The sequence below is a fragment of the Rhopalosiphum padi genome, chromosome 2, assembly GCF_020882245.1.
Source record: "Rhopalosiphum padi isolate XX-2018 chromosome 2, ASM2088224v1, whole genome shotgun sequence".
Lineage (NCBI taxonomy): Eukaryota > Metazoa > Arthropoda > Insecta > Hemiptera > Aphididae > Rhopalosiphum > Rhopalosiphum padi.
In genome coordinates, this window is record NC_083598.1 from 44,064,655 (window position 1) to 44,087,852 (window position 23,198).

The window sequence follows — 23,198 nt, forward strand, 5'->3', positions numbered from 1 at the left end:
TACACAATAAATGGTTTGGTATCATAACATACGTGCATAAACATGATATAATAATCGGATATACAATTGGTTATAGGCTTTTATGTATGAATTATACGTGTATAGCGAAACGCAATAAAATAATAATGGAAAAAAAAACAACAAAATGGTAACATCCGTTATTGATGCTGCGCAAACCCACGATTTAGTGACGTTATTAGCCATATATATATATTATAAGTCTTGAGTCGCAGGCTTAAAAATATTCATATATACGTGTATTACACAAGTACACACAACCTTTACAATCGATATCAAACTTGAAATGGGGAATTTATTTATTTTATAATTTATTCGTGACATCAAAGGAGTTAAGTAAAACGAAACGAAAAATATAATATAAAATAAATGGAAATTCAATAGTTGTTGAGCGTGAAAAAAAAACTTAAAACCATAATATTATCGTGGATATAACAATAGCACCGGTGCAAAAGCGCGCGCGGTGTGTAGGTTTTTGTGTATACAATAACATTTTTGTTTGTTCTCGCACTTGGAGATATAATGGCCATTATAATATATAACATTATATTATTGTTTTTGTACCGTACAGATATTGTTATAAGGGCTACGAAAATAGCGGTTGTTCGTTTATTTTACGATTCCCGAATTCTTTTATGGGTAGGTATATTATGTATATGATATGTTGCGTGCCAATATCAACAATTGTTGGAATGGTCGACGAGACTTCGCATTGAAGTTGAAATAATTTACAAACAATTCTTATATACTATGCTTTTCGATTAATAATTCAAAAACATTCCAAGTGTTTTACGAGATTAAATCTGATGTGAAAGGCGTTTACACAAACTCTGTATACATTTGCCGTCTGAAATGATCCTCGTTGTAGGCTCTATTTATAGTGCGTTCATTCGAGTAGATAAATGATGTACACGTTCCTCTATACCTGTGCAGTTATGACAAATTCCATATCAATTTTCAACACAGGAAATCGATGCATTTTTTACTAACGCTCTGGATGTCACCATAAATCGACTTTGCAATTTAAATAACTGCAGTTATATACCTACAGTATGTTCAATTTTAAAGGTAACATGAAATATTTCGAACGTATGACCTTGAATTTGACTAGGATTTTTTTTTTGCGTACTGGACATAATAATATAAATACACGTGTTTTTGATAAATTCCGATTTTTAACTAGTTTTGTCCGTGTGATATGGACTAGAATTTACGTAGGTAACGCACGATGGGTATAGTGTTTGGTTCTTTACGCTCTGCGAAATTGAGATTATGCAATAATAAACTGTAACAAATAGAAATCGTTGTAATTATATACGCCTAAACACCTACAATACTGTTAATCGTAATACGTGTGTATTAAACGAGTTAAAATACTTCCTTGAAATTCGTGGCCTTTAAACTAAATCTCCCTTTTGGAACCACCCCGTGACTACGGCCCAGTTCACATACAACTCAAGTTTCTCGCTTTGGCGACGAGACTACGCGAAACGACTGTGATATATCACTCGTTTACAACCCTATCAATATAGCTACATTAATGCTCCTTATCTATTATATCACATCCAGTTTAAAGTTTCTCTTCGTCATCACGGATTTCCCACAATTTCTATATCTCATCTCATTTCCAATTTTGCAAAATACTCCTATATCTAGGAGCTTTGTTGCTGTATGCAACAACTATCTTGGCTTTGGTTTTTTTCTCAGTCTCGTTTTAAATAATATGATACAACTACTTTTTATAAGTTTCGATTGAAGTTCTGATACTCTGTATTTTATTTTATAGTCTATAATATAGGTAATTAATTTGTTTGTTATCTATTACTTTATCTATTATCATTTATCACTAATTACCTCTTCGTCATTGTATTGTTTTTCATTTATACTACATTACTCTTTTGTACGTATTATAATATATTATCTGCTCAACTGAGATTCCACCCACCCGCTGAATTCAAATTAATAATAATTACTATCAATTTTGTAGCGGGCATATCGTATTACGCAAAATTACGTACGCGCAATAACGCCGGGATTAACATTATTATTAGCAGCTGCTAACGCGTATTATTGACTATATAGACACGTCGTCGTTTCGCATTGGAACTATCGCTCGTAGTTGTACCTACCTATAAATGCTTGTGTACGGGTTTTCTGTACGCGCGGCATCATAATAATAATTATATACACGTGACTATAATTGCGTGTCTCGGCGGTGTTATGTCACTTTTAATGAAATTTACCAACGCATTATACGGGTGGGTTTTAGGGCGGAGGTATCGATTTTTAGGCTGCAGTGATCGCGTACACGACATAAACTCATAAACGACGCAATAGGTGCACAATACACGTATTTATAACATAATAATAAATAAAGTATATACGGCGCAAATATCCAGAACTTAAAGCGGCACGAAACGGCAAAGAGTGTGATGATCTCCATAATTTTTTTTGAATGTTCCGTGCGTGTATATAACTTGAATAGTTCTTATTACTTAAAAATTCAAATTTTATTATTTTGTCGCAACCGATATGGCGTAAAATGGCCATTGTGTTCATTAGCACGTAGGTGTAATCTATAAATTAGTACTCTATGTTATTAATTTAACATGTAAATTTCTCATTTTAATCTGAAATACTACCTATTTATCCGGTATTGAAAATTTTAAACTGTACATAATTTTTATACAACGAAAAATTTAATCATAAGTAAAAATATATGTTTTTGAAATAAATAATGTAAAATTATTGTAAAACACATACCTAATAGAAATATTAATTATATTTTCTTTAGAACGTACATTACCTACGTATATGTATATTTAATTCGTTTACACATAAAATACTAAAATAAAATATGTATCCACATATTTTATTACCTATTACAATATAATTACTAATTAGTATACAATCAAATACACGGAATAATTAAATAATAAAATTAATTTAACTTTGTATTGCGTATGATATTACTTTTATCAAGCTATAAAATACAATGTATAATAAAATAATTTTATAAACGAGTAACGAAATTATTTTGATTCAACATAAAAGCTTAAGCGTATACTAGTAAATACCTTTTGGAAAAAAATGTTAAATGTGACACTTTTTAAATACAGCCTTTGTTTACTTTGATAGGAAAACTGAGCCTCTTTATGTTTCCCCCACCACTTAAACCTCTGCGAATAATATATATTAAATATTTATTCTATGTAATCAATAAACATGTTAATCGACACAAAATCATATTTTTTATTTTTTTAATAGCTTACATTATTGTAAAATAGTTGGATATTTTATTTACATTTATTTATATTTACGATTATGGATAGATGAGTGATGTTACGAGAGCTATCTCAAAATCAACCTACGATTTCGGATGTGTAATAAATTCACTACATTCGGGCATTTCGTTTATATGTCGAATTTCGACTATTTTCTTTCATCATTTCATCATTACTTTTATATATTTTCCGTAATCACACGGAGAGTACAATTTTATCTTTCACTGTATGCGAGCCGCGAGGTGCGAAGTGTAATTCGTTTTTTTGAAAGCCGAAGTAAATGGCTTAGCTCAAATTTATCGTCGGCAATGTGCTGCAGTATACAGCAATACAGTGATGAGTGATGGTACTTTATTGGTGTAGAAAATTTAAAAACGGACGCACACAATATATGCGTAATATGAAGGGGCCAAGAGTGAAAATCGATCATGACCGAAGACGTGGTTCACCTGAAAGTTGACAAATTTGTTCGAAAAAACAGGCGTTTAACGATTTCCGAAATTTCTCGCAGTATTCTACACAAAATCGTGTGTAAAAATATCGAATTACCCTCACAAGCTCTGTGCCCGTTTGGTCTCAAAACACTTCATAGGCAGTAGTAGATAAAATTGTACTCTCCATGTTGTCGCTGCAAATATTAGAGAACAATACAGAACGAAATTCGGCATATTATCAGACAATACGTTTACTGGGAATAATGCGATATATGTAGCAACACGTGAACGAATTATTGCTATGAATTGCATATGTAATGAATTGAAGAACATCGGAGGTTGATTTTGAGATGGCCCTCGTACATTATTATATCCAATATAAATTTTATAACTTTTATTAATATTGATGTGTTGGTATTCAAGATTTAACTGACTGCTGTACAGCAAACATGCCCCGGACAGGTATATGTAAAAAGGGAATATAAACGATCATGATAATTCTCTCGTGAACCTTATACGAATGCTACAGAGAAGAATGATATAAGATTGTAATGGTCCGAGTTTTCAACGGATTGTTGTGAAATCGGAGTAACGGTTTGTGTTATGGCTGTTATGCGAATAAAAAAAGTATGACAGGATATTTTCGTCGAACGGGGCACGTCCTTTTTAGACTTATATTTATTTTTTTATTTTTGTTTAGCGAAAAAGCGATTTTATTTATTTCACTAGTCACGTGTCCGTGTGTGCACTGTATATACGTCATGCGTTGTATATAGATAATAATAAATAACGAGTATTACAACAGACACTTGCCTTATTTTTTTTCGTCCATTTCCTATGTGGGTCAGCCGGCAGGTGTATGAGTATGGAACCACCTGGTGCCGTGCCATCGCTGTCTGGAGACGGACCGACTGGTCCAGGCCAAGCTACCGAAGCCGCTGTCTTATTCTGAAATATTTATAATACACCCAATGACAATAATGCCGTTATACATGTATATATTTTACAGTTTATACATTGACTTTGAAAACAATTCATCCGCATTGTATACGGGAAAAATATTCAAATCGAATGCAGTATCGTTTTTGACTTTTGTGTATTTATATTATAGAATAATATTTAAGTAATTTTCATAAAACTATTTATCTTTTTTATCTACCCAAAATTCAATTTCGTTTTATAATACTTTTAGATTGTTATATTGAAATTGAAATACTTTTCAGAATTATAAAATAGCATTCCATTAAATAAGATGTTTTGAATTTTAAAGGAGAACAAGACGTATACAATTGTCTTTACTGTAGATTAATGATTTAATGAAATTAAGTATTAACTATTAAAAAAGAAAGTAGTTAAACAGTGATAAAAAAAAAAATAAATAATGTGTTTTACTCTACATATATTCATTATTAAATAAAATGTTGATCGATTTAATTTTGATATCATTTATTTAAATTTTTAAAAATATTAAAATCAAACAAGTACTTATTAAAAATAACTGCTTAAGTGCTTAATGGTTATTATGTTTTAGTTCTGTCACTATGTTTTGTACAATACATTCTGCGAAGAATTTGTATTGTATTTTTGTCTTGTCCATTAAAAACATTTTTTTTTTATCTTTTAATTAGAGTAAATAAACACACTACTGTAAGGCGATGGTTATTTGAATGGCCGTTTTCTCGAACATTGCAATAGGATTTTCTTAATTTTGAAGCGTTTGAAAAGAAGTTTTTTATAAGGTTGACACGAAATGTCACGGGAGTTAAACACTATTAAAATAAATCCAAATTCGTGTTTCTTAACAATATACATTTTATGTGACATTCGTGATTTAAACAAAGGACTATGGTAATTTTGAGATAAGCATAACGCTGCTCCAGGGTACTCCTTTATAAATTAGGTACCTACTTTTACAACAACTACAAAAACACAGTGCAGTTAAAATATAACTCACAAAGTGAATTGGTGTCAGATTCAGTAATTTATTTTACACCGTGATTCTGACAAAATTAATGAAATTTAAAATGTTTCTCGCATTCGGTATTCAATTAAACACATTAAATCAATAATGATTTTTTAAAAATGTTCTACCATTATAATACATTATAATATGTATACTTGTTCTGTGAAGTGTAAATAGAAATAAATTATTCAATATATTTTTCTTCATATAATTTACATAACATAACGTTTATTTTTTCATAGTTGCAGTAATTAAATTCAATAGGCGTACTTGATAATATCTTAAAAAAATAGTTTGTACCTTTTGAATATTAAATTGTGTATTTATCAAAAATAAACTGCAATGAAAAAAAATTATTTAGTGTATATATAGACTATAAAAAAAATATTATATACGTATTTTGAAAGTATTCCTAAGAACTAATTGACTTGTTAACGAATAGTTTTAAGATAACATTATAAAATGTTAAAAAATTATAAAATATTATTGCAGTTTTAAATAACTCCATCAATTTCAAATGAAAAAAAGATAATGACGTACAATAACAATTATAATATAATATGTATTATTTATTACTAATAATTATGTTCTTTTATTTTTACAGCAAACGTAATACTATAATATAGCAAATATGATGATTACAATTAAATTTCTTGTTTAATTCGTAAATCATAATTTTTCTAAATATTTACTCGATTATGAAATTAAAACGAAAACTCATATACTGCAGTAGTTTGGTGTGTAGATATATATTAAAATGTGTAAGCGTGGCATTTCTCTGAAGGGAATCACGTTTACGCGCATAACGTAAAATTAAGGAAAAACTTAGCTCTTAGGGGAAAGTTTTCGCTTTCAATAAAATTGCATACCGTACGGGAGTCGGGAGTGATGCTCGTCTATATGTATATATACGATTCGAGACCTATGAACTTTTCGAATATCATAATATGTATATAAAATAAAAATAAAACGTTTGACGGGCGCGCGCATACACGCACGTACATAATATTATTATGTACAGGTCTTATCCGTACTATAATATACACTCATACGCGCACGTCTTATCCGAAAACGTCTAATCGTCTATAGCGCCGCATTAAATTTGTATAATATTTTTATAATAACGTTCGTATAGCGCAGTAGGTAAACACAGTTACGGCCACTGTTATGGCGCTCGCACCAATACGTTTGAAAGTTTTACGACGGAAACGACTCGAATTAGCCACCGTCGCCTATTCAACAAAACGGATTGCAGACCGCACACCGAATTGCGCGCGTATTATTATTAGTATATAGTGCCGCGGCGTCGTGTCTTAATCGAATTTAATTCCACCGCGGATGGGTTGGTGTGGGGTGAGGGGAGGGGAGGGGGTAGTCCGACCCGGTAGACCGCACAAAGTGTGTGTGTGTGTGTGTGTGTGTGTGTGTGGTGTGAGTGCAAGTGTAATAATAATAGTGTTTGTCCCGGTCAATTTATTGTGAAAACCCTTAAAACGGTCCGAGCTAATATAGTATTTTCGGTCTCTTTTCGAAAAAAATAACACACAAACACACCAGTTCTACTATATGCATGATGTTTCTTGTTTAATATGTTAGTTATAATAGTGAATGTGTGTGTGTGTGTGTGTGTGTGTGTACGTCGTGTGTTCTGTATATAGTGACATAAAAGCGGTCGTTCGATTTGTGCCAGAACGAGCGGAGAGTGTCGTCAACGCCTCGGGGCAATTGAATTTTTCACTCTTCAAATTGGATACATATATTATATAATATAAGTATATAAATAAAAAAAAAAAATGGGAAAATTACAAAATAAACAAACCATCCCAACTTTCCGGGCGGTCGTGTAAATGAAGTGAGGCGTATAGCGTCATCGCACGTCGTTTTCAGTATTCCCGCGCGTCCTGATATATATAATATAAATAGACACGACAAAAAAAAAATTACTCCGAGACACACTTACCGTGGTGTGATGATTTTTTTTTTTGACATATTATTCATCATATTCATGACACTCGTTTTTAAATACGATCGTTTTTGGCTGTATTAAGTTTTTTTTTGTTTTTTTGATGCTATAATGAGTAATGACTATTGAGTATTGTCTCACCTTGCTTATAAACATTACCCATGTAGATTATTATCCATATAGTACCTATATGGCTATATTTTAAAATTTTAAGTATAATATACATATAGCTTAATATTTGATAATTTCCTTAAAATGATATTAAAAATTATGGTCTTAATTTAGGAAAGTAAAAACCTAATTAAAAATCACCACTATGCTAACAAATTAATGTTTTCATCATCTTATTTATTTAATATTCGCCTAAATTCTTATTAGGTAACAAAAATTGATAATTAATTGTTGACTATATATACGGCATGGACAATAAATATAATATTATACTATTTAGAATATACGTTTGCATTTAACTGCAGTGTAATACAAATACATAATACATACATTATACAGGCTGAACGTCTGAGCTACAGAGTATGTTGGTAAACAAATATGTTTATAAAAATTAACAAATATATAACAACACTGCAAAAATCAAATATTAATATATTTTTAATTAATAAAATAAATCAATGTAGCAAATACTTAACCAGTGTATTTCACCAATAAAATACTAATTTTGTGGTGTAAAATATCTTTTATCTTATAAGCCCTTCAACTAGTTTACCTACAACGGCTAAAGGCTTCTATATGTATATTACACTAGTGAGTGGATTTAAATGCAAAACCAATTTTTCCCCGAACGCTCAGAAACATTGATTTCCTAACACAAAATTCTTTACAAAGGTATATCAAAGAATTTAATAATGAAATATTTATTTTTATGTTATTGAGCTTTTGTAATTTTTATATTTAAATAAATTTTATTCGATTTTAAATATTTTTCATATGTTACAATATATGTTTATAAACTAAAATTCAAAACTCATCCATACAATTGACTATCTACCGCTATCCTAATTAATGTATTAATTAGAAAAACAACCGAAAAAAGATATATATTTTATTGACGACATTGCGTCGATTATTGATCATTAAATTTGAAATTATTTTTTAATTTACAATTGACAATTATCATCTAAAGAAACAATATTATAAATATTATAATATAAAAAAATATATTTTGTAAAAAAACAATTGTTAAGATATTTTGTTCTGAGTATGTATAACTTCATACTTTTTAGAGCATTTAAGAAAATTAACTTCTGAATCAATCAATTATACTTATTGTATTACAATACCACAAGTATTGCAATTATTTGTTGGTGTAGATTGTTGGGTATGGACCAGACTACAACTGGAAGTACAAATAAACAGATATGGACAATAAAGTGGTGGTGACCAAGGGAGTGGTAATGGTGTACTTAAAATTTGGGCCCGCGAGCGAATAATAATAGCCCATCTCCATTAGACAAGTATTCGAAATATCCCGATATTATTATATTATATTCGATTCATCCCCTCGCTGAAATTATTTTATATAATTTTCAAATATTATTACACGTTTTATGAAATAAATCGTTTTATAGAGACCAACGAGTGGATAGTATACACTATACATAATATAGTATTTTGAGTGAAACGGTCACAGAACTCACGGATTGCAAACGTGCCCTCCCTTTTAATGCTATTCGCAAAAAACGCATTGTGAATTTCAAGTTTTCGGTAAAAATTTTGGATTTCCAATCATTATAAGTTTTACATCATAATTACTATACACACGGAAACTGCGCTAATAGTAAATTACTATGTTAGGTATTTAATTTGTAATCATGCACTTTTTTTTTTTTTTTTTTTTCCTGTTTTAACCGACGACGCCGCGGGATCTGCTTTCGCATTGCTTCCGCGGCGCAATCATGCACTTATACGAGCTACGACATACCTGTAGACAATTATTATTGTAGACAACAGATTAAAAAAATGAATAATGATGATGATTAAATCCAAGTTTGTTTCGAATTATTAAAAAAAAATTCAAAACATAGTAGGTGTTTATACAATATAAAAGAAAACATATTCTGTACCCTCACGCTTAGCGTCCGGTCTAGGCTGCGAATGCACCCTATGGTCCGTTTTGATTACGTCACTGAGTAGGTACAACGTATGGCCGAGTAAACGAATAATTGGACTTCGCGAAAAAGTCGACCAATTTTTTTATCTGCATGATACATATTATTGAATACTATTTTTACAGCATAGTTGATTTAAAAAATGTAAATTAATTCATCATTTATAGTGCCACTAAAAAACAGCAAACACTGCAATATATCGGCAGTCGATGCATATTTTTAATTATAGGCTAAGATAAGACACGAATTTTGATAAATAATTATAGATAATTAATTATGACAGACTATACTCAGTGCTTAGAGTGGTGGTGATGAGAGAAAGGGATACTCTTTATTTTTTCATATATACCCTCTTATTTCATTTATTTTGAAACGGTAAAAATATAAAATCATTTAAAACGAATAATTTTTGTTATAATTATGTTCTATATGTTACCAAATTTTACTAGGATGTAATTGATTATTTTACCTATATCCATATTTTAACTTTCTATACACGTAGATTGTCACACTTGTATTTGAACTGTAATATAGCATTACGCGCTATGTAATATGTTACAAAACTTGGCCGGCGACGACCAACGTCGTCATTATAATATTGTATCGTCCGTGCACGAAATCACGACAGGGGGGGGAGGCCGCCGACATCGTCCAAAATCGCCCTAAACGGCTGCACTTGCGTCAAAATTATTACTTCATCATGCGTATACGTACCCACGTCGTAGGTGGGAACTCCGGAAACGGGGCTATGTTCTTGGTGGCCACGTGACTGGGCAATTGGAACCTATCCCTACGGATCCTCTTCACGCGGATCTTTTGCCTCTCTCGTATGTACAGTGCTGCGTGCATACCTGAGCTGGCCATCACTGGTGCTCACCGCGGCCCGGCAACGCTTCCGGCCGCGACCGGTGCGTGGTCGTCTTCGTCGTCGTCGTTTCCGGCGCGGTCGCCGCCGCCGCCACCACGGCCGCCGATCCGATGTCCATCCGTTTACCGTGCACTCGCGTCGTCCGACTGCAGTCGTCTCCGGCACGCCGCGGTGAGATGGTCGTCCGACGCGGTTTGGACGCTCCCGCGGTGCCGCGGGGAGAGCGGCGACGGCGACCAGAACGACTCTAACACCGCCGCGACGAGAGACGTCGGCACCTGTTTGCATAGAGAGCGATTTTGTTTTTCGGAACGCAAAAAACTTCATCACACCGACCCCGACGTTTTGCCGACGAATAACGCGCGTGCGCTGTGTACACATCGCATACAAACGAACTTCGCTGCTATACGAGACTTCGTTGCGCTTGTCCTATATATATACATATATATGTACGTACGTGTGTATATTATTAGTATGTGAGATCAATGGCGGATTCAGGGGAGTGATAATACATTAATATCGTACCAACTATATAAGGTATACAATATAAATTTATCGAGAATAAAATACTGCGCCGATGAGTAATGGGGCGCGGGTTGTTATTCAAATAATATTACCAATGATAATTTACTATAAATTTATATTAGTACACGAATGTTCTCGTAATACATTTCCTCGTATATTATTTTATCAGCTACAGTTCTTTAACTATAACTATAGTTGCCTTATATTTTACACAGACTGCTAAAAAACGATTTTTTTCGTTAACTATATGATGTTAAAATTTTAAATCAATATTGCGCAAGTTGTTTGGTAAGCATACAATTTTTAATAAATATTTTGTCCGAGAAGGATTTATTACATCAATTTTCTTTAACCTAAATAACATGTCTCACTGCATCTTTTTTATTTTCAATAATATTGATTAAAAACAAATTTACAAAATCATAAAACATAGAAATTTTTATTTTTTATTAATAATGTCGTTGCTTGAATTGGATTGAATTGATTTTTAAATTGTTAATAACATATAGATATAAACTACAAATAAAGTAGATGAATCAACGAATTCGCTAATCAGTGAAAAATGATTACCAATAAATTCTTTTTAATAATTAATATATATCTAATATCTATGTATCCACCATTTAATTGTTATTATATATGCGATATAATTTAATCATCTTCGTGTAGCTAAGTAGATAAGAAGTCAAAGAATTTTGTTCGATAAATGTCATATTTTTTACAAGAATATTATAGCCAAATTATAATTGTATGCAATTAACTTATTCATCGAATACAATAAAAAAAAATAATATACAGAGTGATTCTTTAATCATTAAACTCTAATTATTTCAAAGTATTGACTTTTTTCAATTTTTTTTTTGTTTCATGCTCTTTTAAAACTATATAACATTTTTATTTTTTTTCACCCTTATATTTAATGGTGAAATCACTATCAACTTTTGATTTACAAATAGCAACCTATAATTTATCAAGTACACAAGGTTACACATGTTAGACAATGAAGATCCCCTTCTTCCAAATAAAAATGTTGAAAATCTGTATAAAATATATAAAATAACTATACTATGATCACAAGACATGGCTGTATTCCACGTACTGTACTTTTAAAAATCCCATATTTTCAAAATGGAAAATATAATTTCAGTTCCACTCATAATTTTTTTGAAACAATATTCAAAACGTTGAAACACCCTGTATAAAACATTAAATATAGGTGAGGAGCGAAAGAGTGTGAGAGAGATAGAATGTTAGAGTGCTGCAGGGCGAATGAAAAAGAGTGCGGTAATTTAGCAACGCACTGCGAAATCAAAAGGTTAATTCGATGTCATGGCTTAACGTCGAATAAATGACAGCTATAATAAACAATATAATACATATACTTACGACGAACGAAAAAAAAAAAATGAAAAAAGTTCACTATACATAATAGGTAGAATATACTATATTGCGTCTGCGGGCGGGCGATTGATCGAATTCGACCGCGTTGTGTTTTTTCTGTTACGAAAGTAATTATAACCCTTCGGTTAATTGACCGTTCGGTGCTTGTGTAATGTTATATACATCATATATACGCAGTACACTATCGCACCGCGAGCACCCTTTTTTTCACGGCATTCACTCAGCGGAACCACGGGGCTTATAATAACGGTTTTAATTAATTATTTCGTCTCCGAATACACATCTATATGCACCTATTCGTACATAATAATAATATAAAGAGTGTATTATTACGTCCGCGTTCTAATTTCCAATTTGACATTTCTCCAGCCCCAGGAAACGTGATTATTGTTTATATATTTTGTTGTCCGCTCATAATATAATATTATAAATAATTGGAGAAAATATATTATGTAATAATATTATACTATCATCGTATTATCCGAACCACGTAGTATAATATTATAATAAGATAATCCCTATGGAAATCAAATATGTGTTTATATTACAATCTGTTACTATACGTTGAAACACGTAGTTGTTTGTTGTTAACGTATTAATTATTATGTAAAGTAATATGTTGTTACTTTAATATATTTATTATTAATTCTAATAGTATTAAACACCTAAGTTAGAAAATCACTAAACACACTGATTTTACACTTATTTCCTCTACTTTTGTTAAATACATTTTTATATCATTAAAATATGATTTTAATTTTACGGTGTATATAAAATACATAATTCTGGACAGACTGAATTTCCCTATACCATATGTTACATAAAACATGACGAGAAGATAACCGACTATTAACAAACATTATCGGTTGGTATATATTTTCCAAATTCGTCCGATATGTAAAAAAAATTGTCTTGATACAAATCAAAAAAGCTTATAACATAATTAATAAAAAAAAAAAAATTAAATTTTTAAATTTTTATCTTATAAATATTATACCGTAAATCATCGATGGATACATTACGTATAATTAATTAGAACACGTGTATTTTATTAAATGTAAAAATGCTAAACAGAGAAATTGTTTGAAAAAAAATTAAATTAAAAGTCGATGATGACATTTTTTCTTCCAGCGATACAATATAAAAAAAAAACTTTAAAAAAAAGATTACCACTAATATAACGGAAGTTTGCAATCAACTTTTCGATTTGTAGATTATGACGTTGATATTTTCATCATTAAACATTTGATGGCATTTCATATTTTCTACTGCCATCATGTAGTTTTAAATAACGAGTAACGATAACGCGTTAATATAATATAAAATGTTAATTCGTTCGGTCTGATATCAAATTTTGAACAATAATTGTCAAACAAATTGTTTTTAAATGTTTAATTCCGCTTACGTCGAAAAATTAAGACACGAAACAATATATACGTACTGCGTATATAGTTCATAATGCATATACACGGCGATGACAAGCGGTGTGCATAACCCGTGTGTGTTATTATTTTCATGACAACCCAGCTCGAAACAGATTTCGTGGCTTTTTAATGACAGTCTTTTAAAAATGCGACAGGATTTCGACATGATAATCCAAACCACAGGTCACAGCTTACCTACACTTCTTGGAAATGTAATATTTCACCATAGATGGAATATATAATATACATATTTACCTATATTATATACGCAGACATAATGCATATTTGATGACGTGTGTATGCTCACATGTTTGAGGTCTAATAAAAATACCGTTTATTATGTTATTGCCGATTTACATAATGTAGCTTTTTTATGATACCCATTATTATTTGACAAGATAAAAAAATATCTAGGATATTAATGAAAACAGCATTTTTATTACAATTTCAAAAACGAATCTATACTGGCATAGTTTGATTTTTTTTAAAGTTCAATAGCAATCATAATCGACTGCAGTCATACAAGTATACGAAAGTATCATACGGTAAACCTATCATATCATTTTTATTTAATATTTATTTAATAAATCAAATAAGACTTTCAAAATGATTGCATTGTCGTACAGTATTCAGTAAGCGTTATTTAAAGGAAAACAATCATATATTTTATTCACAATATATATAGAAGTACCATACCTAACTATAAACACGGAATAGATATTATTTAAGTATACAATTTATAAAACGTATAATAGGAAATATATTATAGCGATCGTGATCTAATTCAAAATTAATAACTCTTTTTGAATAGATATAATTTAATGTATTTTTATATTTTTATATTCAATTTCTGCAAATGTAAAATTAAATAATCACAAAAAATATACTTTATTAGAAAACTCGTTAACATTAATTGGTTGTTAATTATAAAATTTGTGTTTAAATAATATAATTTATACGAGTACCTATTTTACCTGCTCTACACATTACACCTAGTATTATTTTAGTGTCACTCAATAGTGGATAATATTCACATCTTAAACGAATGTTGCTAAGACGGGATTTGCATTCGCTCAGAATATTATTTTATATAAAAACTATAGAAAAAAAAAATATTTATAAAACTACAACATAATGGAACGGAAATTTGGATTTTTACGCTTCAGAGGTAGAATAAAACACAATTTTCTTAGAATTCATTTCGACGTGCTTGGTCGACACCTTCTCCTATTTCGTGTTACCAACCTCGTTGGATTACGCGATGAGAAAAATACACCACATCACAGCGAAAACATAATATTTTTTTTTGAGCAACCCGGTAAACGCACTGACATTGACTTACTTTATTTTTATTACATATAGAAAAACTTGTCACCCCTTTTGAAACTCAAAAGTCAAAACGGATAGTTATTTCAACAAAAACAAAAATGTGTATCAATTAAAATAGATTCGAATTCTTTAATATAATAAATAATTTTAATCGATTTGGACTTTTTACTTTTTTATTATTTCTAAAGTTTTATTTTCTTTTTAATTTCAATTTTTTTTTTATGGTTTTATCAGTTAAACTATCAAATAAAATTATGCTTAAATCAAATACTATAAATAACGCATTTTTATTTATTTTATATAGTCTGCATTTTAATTAAAGTAAACTTATCAAACTATAATACTTATTATTATATTGTAAATAATAATATTTGTATATTATATTTATTATATCGAGACGAATATATTATTCAAATGTATCGATTCAATCGTATTAAGTGAATAGTTAACTATAGCTATTTAAAGTTTGAAGGAGTGATGAGATACAATTCAACAAAATGACATATCCACTCTTTTCACGTCTCGATATACAATACACAATATAAACAAACTCATAACGATTGTAGTTAAGTAAACTAAACTAAACTATACTGTATACTATGTTCGTTCAATATAAACTTGGGTGCATTCATGTGTGGAAACGTGGTTTTAACGTTAAGCTTAACATTTTACACAGAATTTGATATAATTTACAAATTCGAAAGCGAAGATCATGAAAAGAATATTTGAAAATGTTAATGTATTTAAAAATTCAAACAACTATTTCAATATTAGTAATTAATCTTTGACCTTTGTGTACAAAGAATCTAATTTCGCTTCAATTTTTTTTTTTTTTTTTTTTTTTATCTAAATAGGGTTTATTAAGTTTTAAATCATTTTACGTTTATTGTTAATTATTTGTGCAAAAACTTTAAAATGTAAAAACAAATTTTGAATAAAAATACTATTGTCCAACAAATAAAAAAAAAACACAATGTATATACTGTCCTACACTCACATTGGATTTCATACTTGCATTTTAATCACCAATCATAATAATTATAAGCTTATAATAATATAAATATATAGAATATGGCGGTAAAGTAAAATAAACGTGGGTGCACTCCCTCACATAAAGACGTAAAAAATCCATCTCTTAGTCATAATATTTGGCCGTACTCAACATTAAAATATGTTATTTACGTAAGAGGTGTAATAATATAATATTATGTTGCATTTATTTCAAGAAATCGTTCTATTCCCGAAAGAAACTTCCACTTCACGAACTTTGATAATATCGGGTAAGGCTTGTTCAATCACATAAATCGGATAGATGTTTTAGCCGTCAGATGAAGCGTAAAAGCATTTTTTACGCATCGCGTAATTACCGGGAAAAAAAATACTTTAAAATATTATAATGTGAATAATTTTTTCGTGAAAAAAGGGCCTAGCAAATACGCGTGTAATCGATTTTCTCATTATAAACATATCTACCATTAATAGTGAAATGATCGACCAATACTATAATAATTGTATATCTTTGTCAACAACCATGATAATACAAAAATGTGAAGTCATCACGTGGTGTAATACCCATACGTCATCATCATCAATATCGAACGTTTTTAAAATGTTCTCCTACATAGTTCTGTACTTATATTGCCTATACGTGGTGCCGTCTAAGAACCCATACATTTGATAATAACAATATTATGTTAATAAAATTATATTATTGTTATGACGTAATAAAGGTCGATATTTTTTTAGTCTACTTAATCGTCCAATGCGACATCGTGAAAATAATCATTTGGTTAAACAAATTGTATATTATATTATAATAATAACGGCGTTTATACGTGTGTTTCCGAATGGACGAATGAGAGAAAACAATAATATTATTATAAATTATTATTACTTGGCATAATATTTTTTCCTCCTAATTCACCACCGTTTACGATAACACGGGTTTTAATAACGAATAAATCGTAAACACGTGATAGGTCAATAAATTAATGCACAGGATATAAACTTCCATTTTTTTCTTATTTTTGGGGAGGGTGGATTTAACCAGTATTACTGATTGCGGTAAACTTTATACCAATAACATGGCGATATAGTAGCCTGTCTAATGGATATTGGAATTTTTCCGAACGTTCAGAAATGGAGGTGTACGTCAAAGGACACGCATCATGAATACGGCGAGAAATGAATGCACGACATGAAATTTGAACTCAGGCGGACCATGTATTTAACACTGACTCGTAATTAACCGAGCCTTCTCGATATAATTAATCTCGATGCACTTATTTTTAAGTCAATACACGCGTAGTAAAGTGGAGGATAACAGTTACGGATTCAGCGTGATAAGTCCATAGTATTTAAATTGATAATTCACCTCAGTTGATCACCATTTCATTCACATAGCCTCTGCAATGGTATGTGTAGTATACAATAAACGTATCTTATAATAGGAATGTGTCCTAACCATTTCTCACTTAAAAAATTTCTTATTTAATAAGAAATACATAGGATGCTAGAATTCAAATAGATCTTATTTTTTCAATAGACTAAACATTGGTTAATAATGTCTACGAATCATCTATTATTTTGATACAAATAATGTGTTTCTCATTTAGCAAATTTTTGCATATAATTTGTATTTTAACTGTAAATACGATAAATGCACGCTTTATGGTGTGTTTAAATGAAAGTAGTGTAAAAATATAAATGCCATAATATATTGCGTTACTAATTTCAATTTCATTAAATCTGAAATGTTTTTAAAAATTTAAAAATGTATTGAAAATGTTATGGATTTATTTAAAAGTAAAACCAACAAAAATTATTATAATATGCTATAAATAAAAAGTTTATTCAATTTATTTTGAAATTATTATGTGCTTTCGTTTTCACTTAATGTTTGGAAATTATTGAAAAATTCATTGAATAATATTCTATTGTATATTTATTTCATATTTCAATAAACATTCTAACAAAATAAAATGCATATTTCACTGTTTTATAACGCGTATATAACCTACCCCTAATTATTATTATTATTGTTGAAGTGATGTATATTTTCTAAAAACTGAGTCAAAATAATTGCAATTTTCAAGGTTCGACGTGAAAATATTATTGTGAAACGTAATACAAACACATTATATTGATATATAAATGTCTTTAAAACATACCTGAGAACTTTTTTATTATTCACATTGAATTGTTCAAATTAATTGTCAATCATTTCGGCAAAAGCAGATAAAAATAATCTCGAATTACACTAAAAATGTCATAGCCATCTAATGTGGTGTGATATACCGTAATAACTAATTTATCTGGCGAGAAGCGAATCAAGTCTATATATGTATAACTAACATTAAACAAAAAAGGCTTCATAGGATTTTCCGAATGTACTACACCGCATCGACCCATAGGTTTTGCCCTACCGCATGCGCGTCGTCATCAAAATATTATGCTCGACAACATCACATATTATTAAATTTTATAACACAATCGAATAAATCATATTTTTTAAGCCGACTTTTGTTTTCCTTTTCGAACACGAAGCTCCCCCCCCCGTGGCCGGAGTAAAAATCCCCAAATCCAGAGCCCGGCCGGTCTCACTCGGCCATCGCGACACGGTATAAGTATATATACATATACGCTATACAGCGTATATACTACAGCTATATACTTATACAGCTATATATAGGGGCGGGCACGGAGATCCGTGCGGGGGATTAGGCCGGGTCTCGGGTGGACCAGTCGCTGTCTGTCTATGTACCTCTGCCGGATCGAACGGGCCCGGCAACCGGACTTGACCGAACGGCGACATTGGCGTGGACGGCGTCAGCGACGACGAGGCGCGCAGCTGGTGTTCCACGGACGCGGGCGCGTACTGCTGCTGGTGCTGCTGGAACCGGCGCTGGAACTGTTGGTGGATCAGCGCGTCCGCGTCCGCCGTGTTCCGGTGCTTGGGCTTGTGCCGCCTGCTGGCCAGCGACGCCCCACCGGCCGCCGCGTACATGACGTCGGTGTCGTCGGCGGCGTGAACTTCCCGATGCGATGGGCGCGGCGATCACGCTGACCGCGTGCGAGATCCGCTGCGTGAACGACGACGCCGCCGACGCCGTCGCCGTCGCCGCCACCGCCACCACCTCTGCTTCCGTTTTCCGCCGCGAAAACTTCCGTCACACTCCTGTAAAACACGAAAACATTAGACATAATTTAACGGGGGTCGTCAGAGAACGATATTTGAAGGTTTAAATGCGAGCTAACGAACAAGTCTAACATCGTGCGGCGGATGGCAATGTGCACGGCAAATATACGCTTCCCCATCACACTGACACAACCCCTCCAGTACAGGTAACCGTAAGATTTTTATAAAAAAAAAAACAGTTTGTATATCGACAAAATTATTATAACCTCGCAGCAAGGATAGATATAGTGAGGTTATGATGATATAATTTTTTCAGTATAATATAGTTTTTGGAGCACCGAAAAAATCGTTATACAATTATTTTAAATAAACGAAACTCTCGCAGACGCTCGTGTACACTCGTGTTAAGGGTTTTATTTTTACTTATATATTGCAGAGGGCGTAGAGAATGGTAAGGGAGCTTGTTGAATATCATCGTTCTGCGTGGGCCGCAGTATAATCCAATGTTAAACCTATCCGATGTTGCTTTGGAAAAGTAAATAAGAAAATTTCCATTAAATAAAATTGATATAAGCAGTTGTTGACTATATGATTTACTATAAGAACGGTTGAATTTCTCAAAAATTTAACAAAATCATTACCATGGTCTTTGCATCAAGTCACATAATTAATAAAATAATCTTACTATAATACATACACACATAGAAAAGTAAAAGTATAGAAATCATTATAAGACATGGTAAGTGAGTATCACTCTGCTGTATAATATAATGGTCGGTGGGCCACTATTAATTATTATAGGTCTGTTGAATTTGAATTCAATGATATGTCATTGTATACGAAAAACGAATCTGAACGTAAACGGTCTATCAGCCTATATCACAAAGTGATAATGTTTCTCGATATAGCATTATTTATTAAATAGTATTTAATGATTATAATAAAATATATTTATACCAAATTATATCAACTTTAAAACTCAATATTTTTTAATATCTTTCAAAAAATATTATAAAACAGTCAAATAGATTCATAGTACCTATATAAAGTATAAATAGATAATACTTTAAAATAAATCGAACATTTATTCGTGTATAATAAATTTCATGATAATATAAAATATATAGGTAAAGGTTAAAGTTCCACGAACAAAATTTTTGATTATAACAAAATAATTAACATATCGTTGTTTATCGTTTAAATAAGTAATTTCGTCCAATGTGGAACTTAAAATATCTATAAAAAATAATTGTCATCATATATTTTTTAGATTTTATAGTTCCAATACAATATGAAATACTTATGAGGAGTTTTGTATGAAATCTTATAAACATACAATTTTTTATGAAATTCTAACTACAAAATAATTTACTTATTTTTCTGATTTTTATTGATTTTGTTAAAATTTTAACTTTAAACTTTATAAAATTATTATGGCTGTAAATTTTCTATATTTTATAATTGAGAAATAAACAACTTATGAGCAATTTTGTATTTAATTTTCACGCATTTGTACCCAGTAAATAATTTTTAATTGTCTATATAATAAAAAAAAAAAAAAAAACCTTGAAAATTTCTTATGTCTATAAATAGCTCAAAACTTTTTGAAATTGTTATCATAAGTAGGAAGTTTAAAACAATAATATAAACATTTAGTGAAAATCTAAAGTGTTTATAGATATTAGTTTTCGAGTGACATAAAAAAAACAAGATTTTATCGAAAAAAGTTTGAGTAAAAATTCCTGTTTTCCCTTAATTATTGTTTGTTTTTCCCAATTATTAAAATAAGATTGGAATTTTAAAATGTCATCTATCTAAAGTACAAACTAGATCTAATTTGATATCCAAAACAACCCCCATTTTTATAAATCAAACTATTTTATTGACAAGTTATCGTGTAATACTCATAAACAAAACAAAACACATCATGACAAAATCAATAGGTACATTCACCGGAGTGCTCCGAATCTAAAAACGCTACTGAGCAAATTTTATGTAGGTATATTAGAAATTTAATCCATATATTTTATTATTGGCCAAATATTAGGTAATAGTAATAAAATAATGATTTGGGTCAAATGTATAACATATAAGAAGTTCCACCGGTATTTAAATCAATGTAAATTTCACCGATGTTATAAAAAAATAAAATAAAATCCAAATTTTCTAAACATAATTATACATTAAAATATAAATGTAGAATATGTATATATACATAAATTAAATTAAATACATTTATACTAATTTTTCCAATTATGGTTATATATAGCTGGAAAAATGTAGTAATACTCTTTATCAGAACATAACATCAACTTTATAAATGTATACTAACACATAATTTTCACGATAATAGTAAAAAAAAAAACCATATCTCTACACATAAAAATAGTAGCTTATGACACTCAACGCGTTGTATAATTGATTTTAGCATGAAATTCGGAAGTAAAATGTTTCATTGTTAATAATCAAATTTAGTTGTATCTTAATATTAAAAAATTTAATTGGTCAAAAAACTATAGATGGAATTTTTTAATCGTCCATAATTTATATAGTAAATAAATGTACGCCAAAAAAGTATAACCATCACACAATATATTGGTAATAGTAGGAATTATAAATTATAATATACATTATACATAAATATACGTTTGCAATAAAAATTATTCGTATATTTTATTATACATTGAATGGGGCTGTTATAGTGTTATGTGTTACCGATAAGTCTTCGAAGGTATTTGAAATAAATAAAACAATATTACAAAATTGTACTCCGTCGTAGTTTAACTCTATTTTGTTTCGTCTACCGATCAAATATTCTATAATATGTCGTGGTTATAATTTTATTTTATTGCATATCAGATGGTAATTAAGATATATTCTAACAGATCTATTTTAATTCATTGACTAAATTATGATATTGTCCCGTATATCCATTATATGTATGCGTGATTATTGGTTATAATAAAAACAGGTACAACAAGTTTAATTGGGATTAATAAAAACGTCGGACGATTCCATAACACACTTTTCAAAGTTTTGATTTTATAAACTATTTAACCGGTGAGAGTCTACAACTCAATAATAAAATATTTCAATTTTCCCGACCTATTTAATACAATAAAACCACTTTATTCAATTATTTCACACACACGATGTTCATTAAAAATCGACATATTATTTTTTTACCTGTCACCTTTTTAATTGCTCAAAGTTTGGAAAAGTACCCTAAGATAATAATAATAATTGTTGTACAAAATATATAATTAATTTGGTTTTATTATGAATAAAACATGCTGTTATCTACGTCAAAAACATTCTATATAATCAATCAGACTTACAATAATGGATTTTTTTTTGTTATTTGAAATAATATTTCTGAAAAAATATATGTGATTTCAATAATATTTAATTGGTTTATACAGTAAATAAAATAAATTGTGTGTACTTTCACAATAATAATAAAAGCATTTTTAAGCGCATCATGTTATCGATTAGTAAATTCATTATTTCGTATCCATTTTTTACAAAGTGTACAGACTATATACTATATATGGCTATTGAGCCATATAATAAGTATTTATATAATATATGTATATTATATTACACAAAAAAAAATAATAATAATAATACATTAAATTTACACTATAGATCTGTAAAAATGAAATTGAATTGTCACATTTGACAAACACACTTTTGCATACTAAAGAATTATAAATCGACGTACT

The 23,198-nt window shown here is 30.1% G+C and overlaps 1 protein-coding gene across 4 annotated transcripts in view; it reads right to left on the reverse strand.

Annotated features, from left to right (window-relative positions):
* LOC132920067 (uncharacterized) overlaps positions 1 to 23,198 on the reverse strand; it is a 62,896-nt gene that overhangs the window by 16,169 nt on the left and 23,529 nt on the right. For 2 of the 4 annotated variants that reach the window (XM_060982117.1, XM_060982118.1), the window contains exons 2-3: positions 19,099 to 19,512; positions 4,550 to 4,684 (exon numbers count right to left, since the gene is read on the reverse strand). In XM_060982117.1, the coding sequence (XP_060838100.1) occupies positions 4,550 to 4,684; positions 19,099 to 19,341 (378 nt within the window). In that variant the 5' untranslated portion in view covers positions 19,342 to 19,512. Of the gene's footprint in view, positions 1 to 4,549; positions 4,685 to 10,502; positions 10,935 to 19,098; positions 19,513 to 23,198 lie in introns of all 4 variants that reach the window. The other 2 variants (XM_060982119.1, XM_060982120.1) reach the window with 1 other exon arrangement.